This window comes from Protopterus annectens, chromosome 9.part0 (assembly GCF_019279795.1).
Source record: "Protopterus annectens isolate FY-2018-M chromosome 9.part0, PAN1.0, whole genome shotgun sequence".
NCBI classification, from domain to species: Eukaryota; Metazoa; Chordata; order Ceratodontiformes; family Protopteridae; genus Protopterus; species Protopterus annectens.
In genome coordinates this window covers 476429200-476440230 of record NC_056743.1, presented here as the reverse complement: position 1 = coordinate 476440230, position 11031 = coordinate 476429200, and the positions used below count along the sequence as shown (strand labels likewise).

The 11031-nt window shown below is 37.7% G+C and overlaps 1 protein-coding gene across 8 annotated transcripts in view; it reads right to left on the bottom strand.

Annotated features, from left to right (window-relative positions):
• AAK1 (AP2 associated kinase 1) overlaps positions 1-9831 on the bottom strand; it is a 1655011-nt gene extending 1645180 nt beyond the window's left edge. For all 8 annotated transcript variants that reach the window (XM_044083018.1, XM_044083021.1, XM_044083020.1 and 5 more), the window contains exon 1: positions 8988-9831. In XM_044083018.1, coding sequence (XP_043938953.1) covers positions 8988-9156 — 169 coding nt within the window. In that variant the 5' untranslated portion in view covers positions 9157-9831. The remainder of the gene's footprint in view (positions 1-8987) is intronic.
• Between the last annotated feature and the right edge of the window lie 1200 nt (positions 9832-11031).

Here is an 11031-nt window from a genome sequence, read left to right as displayed (position 1 = left end):
GGTGACAGCTGGAGGTAAGCGAGACAATGATGTCAATGAGGAAAGTGTCGAACTTGATAGCTGCTTCTGAAGGAGATAAGTCCGAAATATGGGTTTGGTGAGGAAGGAAAGCCAGGTTGAAAAATGTTCTTAACTGAACTCCAGAATTTCTTTGACTCACAAAATAATCATTAAAAAAAAGAGCAATAATTTTTGTCTGGGTAAATTTGCTTCTTAGTGACGTTGTGCAACTCCTGTATAGACTTAAGGTTTGAGGGGTTTTATCTTTGTGCCATTGTTCCATGCTTGGTCATGTTTTTGCATAAGAATTATTGTAGAATGAGACAGCCAGTGGATTGGGAGTATTTTTTTTACTCTTATTTATAGTAGAAGCAAGGGTATTTAAAGTATTTGTGAATATACTGCTACATTTGCTGACAGCTTTGCCTAGGCATAATGTTTTGAGTGGAGACCAGTTGATGGATTTTAGCAGATTATACAGTTTCAGCATGAAAGTGGGAAAACGTTTTGGATACTTCTGTATTGATGATTTTTTGGCTGGTGTGTGATTTCTCTTTTGGTATGTACAGAGTGATGGTCACTAATGGAATTTATTTATTTATTTGCAGTTGTTTTACCAGGATAGTCCATTGGGCCTAAAAGAACCTGTTTTCAATGGAGTCCTGGGGAGAAAAGCTCCAAAAAACAGACATACAGAATAGGTACATACAATTGAAAAAGCTCTTAAAGCAAACCAACAGACAAGGTATAAACAATAGATAGCTAAGATAATTATACAAATGTAAAAGAGAATACAGTCATTGCTTTTGCATTTGAGGTACATTCAATAATGCATCTTATTAAATGAAGTAAAATAAATGAGAGGAGTGTTAGGGCTTTGAAGAGGTAGAATTGTTTTGTTGTATAGTATAGTTAGTTATGAAGGAAGTAATAAGTTATGTAGGCTTTGTTGAGTAGCAAATGAATGAATGGAAGATGAAGAGTTCCATATTTTTATGATGGATGGGAACAAGAGCATTCCCATTGGGACGCAAGATGTGTATGAAGAGATTTTTTGAACATATTAAGATTAGAGATGGTACGAATGTTGTAGTACCCCTAAGATAGCATACTTGCAGGGGTGAGAGACTACTGTCCAGTCAAAGATAGAATGTTTATGGCTCACTTTGTTGAGTTAAATAGAAGAAGAGATCAGCTATTTGAATCCATACAAGTTAAGACTAATAGTCGGGTATTAAACATCACAGATAACCAGTCAAATTTAACATCACCTAAGATAATGGCTTCAATAATAACACTGTAGTTATCCAGCAAATAATTTATTTTAATACGTTTTTATTATTGCCTAGTGGTATGTAGACAGCACCTATACAAAGCTTCTTATGTTTATTGACATTCAGAAGACAGATAAGAAGTTCTAAATTTTTGAAAGCTGGCATGTTAGTTTTGAGGGGTGAGAAAATTAGACAGTTATTACATAACATTGCAACACTGCTCCCTTTTTTGTGTAGTCTGCCACACTGAATTATACAGTAGCAAGGGAGCAGAATTTCAGAAACTTTTATATGGGGTTTTAGTCATGTTTTGGAAATGAAAGTAATATCTGGCGATTATTCAAAAAACATGCTTGTAAGTCTGTAACTTTGTTTAGAATACTATGAATGTTAATGAAAATAAAGAAAAGATTTGTGGGTGTTGTACAGGAATTAGGGGTGGAGGAGGCGGAGGTTGGAATGGATGTCACAGCAATAAGAGTGATCTTAGAGAAGAGGGGATTAGGATTACTCAGTTTAAAGTATATGAATTTATTCCAGGTTATGTCAAAGTGAACTGAATGCTTAGACATTCTGTATTTGAAAAGGTGGATTGGCGGACATTAAATAAATTTTAGGCAATAGATATGAAGGGCGGTTTAGACTGTGTATAGACAGGATGGCTGGTAGCATGCCAATATGAACAAAGTAAGAATATCACTGTAGGTAGTAAGGCGACATAAAATTAATAGTGGAGATGCAAGACTGCAAATGCTAACTAGTGCTATGGAGTAGTTAAGGGAAGCTTACAGCTGAATGAAAAGGTGTTAAAGGAAGAGGAGAAAAAAAAAATCACTGAGCTTACCACTAACGTGAGGGTAAAAAAATGTATTATACACACACACACATTATATATATATATATATATATATATATAAATAAATATATATACACACACACACACACACACACACAAAATCAGAAATTAAATTCAAATCACAGAAAGTCAAATGTAGCAATAAATGGACAGGAAATGCTGAAAGCTGCAATGCTGAGTAACTACAAATGAACTCCATAGTCCCCCCACCTGTGCTTGTCCCCAGGTCCAGCATGGTAAGGAGTTCCAGGATTCGAGTTTTAACAATGTAATGTTTGACATTTCCTATTCAGCAGTGGTTAAGTCGACATTCTGTTGTTTCAACCTTATTTCTGTTTATCCTAGTTTTAATATCCCAATTTTAAAATGCAGACTCAGAACCATAACATCCAAGATCAAAATGCTGAACACCACAATTACTAAAAATCTTACATTCAGAATCCTTCTAGCAGTGTAAACCCTGGAACATGTTCTAACATGGGTCCTTCAGGGATGTGGACCCAAGAACGAATAATAACATTGGTCTTGTGTGGGGGAAGCAGGTTCAGGAGTTCAATAATGGGGTTTTCATTATTTTGGTCTTCAATATTAAGATCTCGGGATTACACATTTTGAGACTGTGGGCTTCAGCATTGTGATAGTAAAATCATCATATCACACACACACACAAAAATATGTATATCAACCAACTATTACGTTCTGGGAGAGCAAGGGGAAAACCAAAACACCTGGAAAAAAAGCATGCAGACATGAGGATAACATAAGAACATGCATAATCCAATGAGTAACCACAAAACAGGACAGAACTCATGCAACAGCTTACCACTGAGACACCCCAGTTAAAAGTAGATGAGGAATTTTCTTTCCTGTCTCTTTTGCTTCTTGCCATCTCACTCTTAACATCAGCCATGTCCTAAAGCCCCTTGTCAATCTTCCACTCAGATGTTGCCAGCAACTCTCCAGGTTCCCACCATGATCTGAATAATTGCTTTCTTGGATTCTCCCAATAGATATTATTGTTTACTATATCAACCTTGTGGTTGCCGGTCTTATATTCTAGAAAAAGACTATAGCTCTAAGGGAGATTTTAAAAACTGGATTAAGTTTTTAAATTAATATCTTCCCCTACCCGAATAGGTAATAATAATCAAAAAGTTAGTATCCTGGACTGGATCCTCATCAACAGTCAACCCCATACATATACGGCAGGGACCCTCCCAAACAACCTTAGTGACCATCTCATCACCTATATCACAAAAAAGAAGATAATAAGCGCCACCCCACCTATGCACAGGTCAGTTAGAAATAGGAAGCATTTTGACCTCAATAAATTCCAGACGGAACTTCAATCCTTTAACTGGGCATCCCTTAAGCATATACCCTTAGAGGAGGCAGTACTTCTTTTTAATAACACATTCCTAGCCATACTTAAGTCTCATGCCCCAATAAGGTCAATTAGAGTACAAACAAGGATTGCACCCTGGTTAACAAAAAACACCATATCACTAATCAAACTTAGAAATAAAACATGGAATACATGGCGGTTAACCAAATCAACCACAGACCGCATAAAATTTCAACAACTAAGAAATGAGACCAAAAAAGCAACATTATCTGACAAAAAAAAATTACTATTGCCAACTCCAAAATAAAAACCAAAATAACCCTCAAAAATTCTGGACTGGATTAAACAATCTTCTCCACCCAGGTAAATCCTCTACTCCTACCCCAAAGCAGCTAAGTGACAAAACCCCTGAAGACGTAGCAAATTCTTTTAACAACTTCTTCACTGACACTATACAATCCCTAGCTAATCAATTACCATCCGCCAACTCCATTAAAACGGAAAACTTCCAACAATCACAATCCACCTTTAAATTTCAGCCTGTCTCTACTGCCTATATACGATCCTTACTAAGGAAACTAAAACTAACTACTCTCGCTGCAGATCTTCTCCCAGCTGAATACTTACAGATAGCAGCAGACACCATCACGTATCCTATCTCAATACTTATCAATAGAACCATAGCAGAATCCAAAATCCCAGCAATATGGAAAATATCCCATGTCATACCCCTCCACAAAGGTGGCTTATCAACGGAACTATCAAACTATAGGCCCATAGCAATACTATCACCACTGGCCAAAATCATGGAGAAGTGCATACACAAACAACTTCTTCACTATCTTACCCACAACAATTTACTAACCAACTCACAACATGGTTTTAGACCCCACCATAGTACAACCACTGCTCTTCTCACTTTTACTGACACTATCAATCACAAGAGAAATGACAAAAAAATATCTTCAGCACTATTTCTTGACCTATCAAAGGCCTTTGATATGGTGAACCACCAGCTACTACATCATACACTTGAAAATCTCCAGCTTGATAAACAAGCTATGGATTGGTTTCTAGGCTATCTCTCGGATAGGAAACAAGCCGTCCTCTGGCAATCCAAGCTCTCTAACCTCTTACCAAATACCATAGGAGTACCCCAAGGATCTATACTGGGGCCTCTTCTTTTTACTATCTTCACAAATGACCTGTATAAAGCCATCCCTGAAGCCACCTGCATTCAATATGCAGATGACTCGACATTAGTCTGTGCTGATACATCTCCTGTCAACCTATTATCCAAAACTCAATCATGCTTCATAGCAGTAGAGAATTGGCTTTTAGGACGTAAATTGATCCTGAATCCAAACAAAACAAAATTACTACTTTTCCATCCCACAAAAAAGACCACACCCCTAGCCTTTTCCATCCACTCCAGAAATGGGACTATCATCTTTTCCATAGATAACAAACTTAGATTTGATATCCATATCAATCAGACCATTAAGACTGTTAATAAAAAACTCGGGTCACTATACCGGATCAAATCTTTTCTAACTCCAATAGCAAAAGTGACCTTGGCCCGCTCACATCTGCTCTCTACCCTCCTGTATGCCTCCCCTATGTTCACTAACCTCAACACAGCTGAACTAAATAAACTATCGCGCTGCTATAATCAGATTGCTAGGTTTGCTACGGGAATGCCTTACAGAACACACCACTGTATTAACCTAAGAAACCTAGGTTGGATAGAATTCTCTAACCTTCTACAGCAGACCCAACTTATCGAAGCATTTAAAATCCTGAACCAATCTGACAAAACTCCAGCTCTGAAAAATTTAATCAGACCCTATAATAATCTCAGTAGTTTGCGTTCCTCTAGTAAGCAACTATTTCAAACAGTCAAATCCAACAATGTAGGGGGTGACTCACTCTTTACCAATGCCATTGGTAAATTATGGAATTCTCTCCCTCCCAGTCTTTCCTGTATTTCCTCCCTATATCTTTTCAAAAAAAAGTTATATCACCATCTAAAGTCACATTGGCTCTGTCAATGCTCAAGTCCTGACTAATCCTTGCTCCGACAAGTATAGAGCCTTTCCGATATCCATCCCCTCTCTATTACTTTTTCCCCTCGCCTTTAACCTAAAGTAATGTGCCTAGAAGGTGATTTGGTATGCTGGAATTTGTACTAATATTTTGTATACCCGATATTGTATAAGTTTGGATCATTTATACTTTACTGCATCTTTTTGTTGCAGGAGAGAAATGTGTTGTTTTGTTTTTTCTTTCTTTGTATTATCTCAATGTATTAATTACTGTCACTGTGGAGCTTTTCTCCCCGGGCCTCCGCTGAAAATGGACATGTATCCAGTCGGACTATCCCGGTCAACAAATGTAAAATAAATAAATAAAATAAATAAAGTTGGAGGCTAGGAGCCTTCTCTTTTAGCCAGGTTGCTGGCTTTTTTTAAGTCAACTTATTATTACCTATAAACCTCCTTCTTGAGAAGATAGCAAATCCCTCTAAGATATTTGTAAGTAACAGTGCACACTATGGTCACCTCTGAACTAAATGACTGTGGCTTGCTTACTCACAATTTAAGATAAGGGATATTTACCTAATTCAGATGACATAAATTTCTGCCACTTAATAATTGATTAAATGAGAGGTGAACCTGCAACTGCAATGTTGCAGGACTTTCTCTGAGCTGGCTACCTGGGTGAAAGATAATGCCTCGCAAACTGTGTTTAATATTTAAAGTCATCTATGGCTGGAACAAATATTGTAAACAAGCTTTATATTTCTTTTTCCATTTTGGCACTGCTAGAAAATCCTAAGTAGGGTCTGACATCATGGATTGCTACAGCTTTTGCTAGCCCTAACCTACTGGAACTATCTGCATCATAAGGTCCAAAATTGTAATGCAGTCTTCCCATTTAAGATCTCTTGGAAAACATGTTTTTGTTTCATGCCTTTCCTTCCAGTACTGCAAAATGGTAGATTTATACAAGACTGATACAACCTTCTCTTGATCCATCAACAAAGTATCATTCACTTAACTATGTGTTAGTTATTTTATTTTTACTATTAAAACACACCTAAAATGTTAAATACCTTTTCAGTTAAAAATGAGCTAATCCTATAGGAGAACCTTAACCTAAAATATCAAAATTTAATAAATTCTACTACACTATATTTAAGCACTGTAGACAGCAACATGCAGTTCAGCTCTTGAAAATCTAAAGCCAACAGTGCATCTCGAGCAAAAAACAAACTATGGAAGCATTTTTGATATGGCTTTACTTATGTGACTGGTATAATAATTATATAAAATAGCAGTAATGCATTGCAATAAATTATCAAACAGTAATGTTGAGAAGCTTAACTTGTTTAATGAAGGACCCAGTCATCCATGTGTTTTCTAACCTGCTTTTACAGATGAAAATCTTTGTTACAGCAAACTGAGCAGGGCAAACAAGACTACCCTACTCCCAAGCATCAATCCTCAACCACTTATGTAATGTCCTGGATTTCCCAAGTAAACTACGTAACATAATGCTGCTAATGTGCCTTGGTCTGCCCAGAACTTTACTCCCATTATGCTATGCCTGGTAAGCAACGTATGGGAGGTGCTTAGTGGGCAACTTCACAAACTTCCCAGACCACTCAGACTCCTCTCAACACAAAAAAATACTTGTACTCAAATTCTTCTGGAGAGTTAAACTCCACGCTTAACCACACACATTTCAGTAAGCAAGAAATGCAAAACAAACTGCTATACAATTCTGTAAACACATCCCTTGTTCATTTTCACATTCCTCTTTTTGATTGGATCACTATAACGTGCAAGAATATGCTGGCTCATTAACAACTGTTTAATTTACCCAAAGACTGCATTTTGTCAGGCTAACATTTATTTTCCAATTAAAACTTTTAATAAATCAAGGCTTGCTTTCCTATTTAGTTTGGTCCGCAAACAGGGAGGTGCGCATAACCATTTACCCCAATCTCAATGAGTGCTTTGAGAAATGAAAAAATACATGAAAATGATCCTATATCAATAGCCAATGTCGGCAAAAGCACTAAGGTGCTTCAGCAGGATGTTATACAATAACAAACTACAAGACACTACCCTATTAATTGTAAATCTGTCAAAATAACAGTCTTCACCTACTAATGTTGGTTAAAAAAAAAAAAATCATATGCTACATTTATTTACTTAAAATAAAAAAAGGCAATGGATTCCAGGTCTCAATTTTCAATTGGGACCCAGTTTTAAAACAAATGGCACAAAGAACAACAGTCCAGAGTTATTAACATTCATATGTCAACCTCTTTTGATACCAAGCTGTCAGCTTAACATTAGAGCACTACCTCTTATGCTGCTCCAATTAAACATCCAATTATGATCTCGAAAGAAGACAGCTGTGGACCAGAACCACATAAACCTTACCAGACACGCGAGACCATACAGGTAAAACACTTCACATGTGACTTGATATGAATGACATGTCAATTAACATAATCCATCATCACAGTTATTCAAGAGAAACAATCCTGCTACAGTCCCTGTCTGATAAAATAGACTGACTCTATCTAAAAGAGCTTTATCTTTAAAACATGTCATCACTTCACTTACTACTACCAGACAGTATCCCATCAAAACTTTGAAGGTTGGCATTTTTTATCACAATGCTGCTGACTCCACCCTCCCCCTAAATATATGTACACACACATACATTTTATATCGATACATCTACACAGAGAGAGAGACACATACTCACATACATATCAGCTACCTTGTTAGGCTTGCTTAATAATTACATATTTTGTAAGAATATCTGCCATTTCATCTACGTTTTCATAAAAAGTATACTGGCCTGGTTATGTGTGTTAACATTTCACAGTTACTCTATCATTAAGATTGTGATACAAGTCTACAACAGCGTCAATGAAATTGTACAAATACAATTCATATATTCTGCAATAGTCTCAAAGTAAAGTAATTCGGTCATGGGTTTCCTCAACAGCTTTGAACACTTGAATGCATGCGATTGTCAAGACAAACCAATTCTACACAATAGCTGAAGAATGACAGATGTCTACAGCATTACGTCTAACGTAGAGAGGTCATTTTCAAGAAAGAAACTTCATATAATAATACTTACTGGAACTGTTAAAAATACAATAGAAATAAAAAACACATAAAAAGAACCAGAATACCTCGCTGATCCTAATACACTAGTAATGAATATGCAATATTGTGTGTCCTGTTTATGGGGCAACCAGTATGTTCCCTACATAGCACGCCCCCAGTCAAAATACGCCTCACCCAAAATTAGAACACAAGTTTATTTGAATGAATGGAAGAACTATACGCAACTACTGCTTCAACAGAACAGTGAAAACATAGCAACTGACAGCTTTCATAATTACAACAAAACAAATCATCAAGTTACAAACTGCAGAGAGAGAGAGCAGCAAGAACAAAATGTAAATCAGCGCCCTTACCTTCAGCCAGCACCTCATCTACGGTAACCTGGTAGCGCCCCACTGTGAAAACCCGGCCGATATATCCAGTGCCCACGCCAGAGTTACTGCCACCTCCACCCACTCCAGCAGAACCAGAACCAAGAGTAGAACTGCCCTGCTCCCGACGAGAGTCGAAAAACTTCTTCATGGCTGAAGCGAAAATATGCCTATAAATCAACCGTGTACACACAAGGAAGGCCCTAACTATCCTTGCAGTATGTACAATTTTTATTTATTAGAAAACAACCAACGGGTCAGTCAGCTGCTTCAGGTACATCTCCCAACCCGGCTTGCGGCTCTTTCCAGGGCCGAGTGACCCCTACAGGGCAAGCGGGGAAAAATGAATAACTGAGATGATGTAAGCCACTGACGGGCGTCACGGACACGGCATGCTGCAACTCCCCCCAAGGGAGAGATTAAGAGAGGCTGTCAGCAGACCTGCACGCCGGGAAGGACAAGTTCGGTCGGTCTCGGAACCCGCCCCTTATCTGGCAGGACGCTGACTAGAGTCAAGTCTCTTCGCCTTCCTTGAGCAGTGACTCCGTGTCTCAGAATCCAACTGTAACGCCGTCTCTTCAATGGATGAATGGATGGTCAGTCATTAAATGCACGCAACCTACAGTCCCCGGTACCCCGCGCCGGCGCTCAGTCCCGTGTGAAACAGACTAGCATGACTCTGGAAATGCTTACGGACACACTGACCGTTGGAGTTCCCAGTGCCAACCGGTTGGTACTAAAGTTGATAAGACTGTTTGCTACTGCTGTCACTGGCAGCGGTAGTACTAGCTGTTAGAAACAGTGGCATAGGATGGCTTAACCAGGAAATGAACTGGCACAGGAAGTGGACTCAATTTAGTTTTTTTTAATTATTTATTTCCAAATCAGTTTTATAGTTTGATATTCATATACTTACACTACTACACATAGAAGAGAATACAAGAAAACTTGATGGCACTGAGTGACAAAATTAAAAACTTAAACAGGATAATTTAGCACAATTTTTTTGTAAATCGAAATGAGTTCTGGGAGTTGTGGTTTGTGTATTTTCCTTGAAGGAATGAAGGTAGTCAAAGTTTGCCACCCAGTGTTACGTACAGAAGCGCATGCTGAGGTTATTTATATGTAAACCTTTACATGTATTTGCTGTGATGTTGATAATTGTGTCCTGGTGCTGTGTATCAAAGAGTTTTTTCTTCTTCTAATAAATAATGAGGGACTGTGCTGAAAACATGAAAGCCTTCAGGCGCTACTTATGTAGACGGTTGTTGACCGTAATGCCGGTCAACGATCCAGAATGTTAGCAAATGACCAGAGTTTATGTCTCATCCATCCACAACCCCATTTCCCCTGTTTTGCACATGGGGTCGGGATGCCAGTTCAATAGTGAAAATCATCTAGAGCCAAGGTATTTTATCTTTATTCTTCTTAAAATTAGTTTTTTTTTTTAAATCACTGAGTAATGAAGTCCCTAATTAATGACAAGTGTTTGAGCTTCAGACCTCATATCCTTCAGGAAATACATATTAATGCAAAATACGTTATTTTGTCAATTTCTAAATGTATTAAAGTTTGATCCTGATTTGGGGCCTTTTTCCCTAGCATTATTTTTGGCTTTGTGCAAAATTCTTGTGCTAAGGAGTTGAGAGGTATGTCATGGGCTCAGGGGAGTACTACTAGAAGTCCCTAATTTTAGCTCAGACGTTTGCTGTGTCTGTCAAAAATTTGCATATTTTCTTGAGAAAAGAGTATTGGATTACACACGGAAAATATTGATAATCATTACCGTTACATGCTTCTTTTTACTTCAGAAAATATATGTTAATTCACATAGCCCCCTTTTCCAATCAACTTTCTAAAAGTACACATATTTCAAATGTCTCGCTCCTTTGGGGCTGTTTCCTTAATTTTTTTGACCCCATTTGAGGCGAAAGATTGAAACTGTACTCTGTTGAAGTGAAATTTCCAATATTTTGGCACATTATACTTGCCTTTCTGTTAGTCATCTTTTCACATTCTTTTTGTG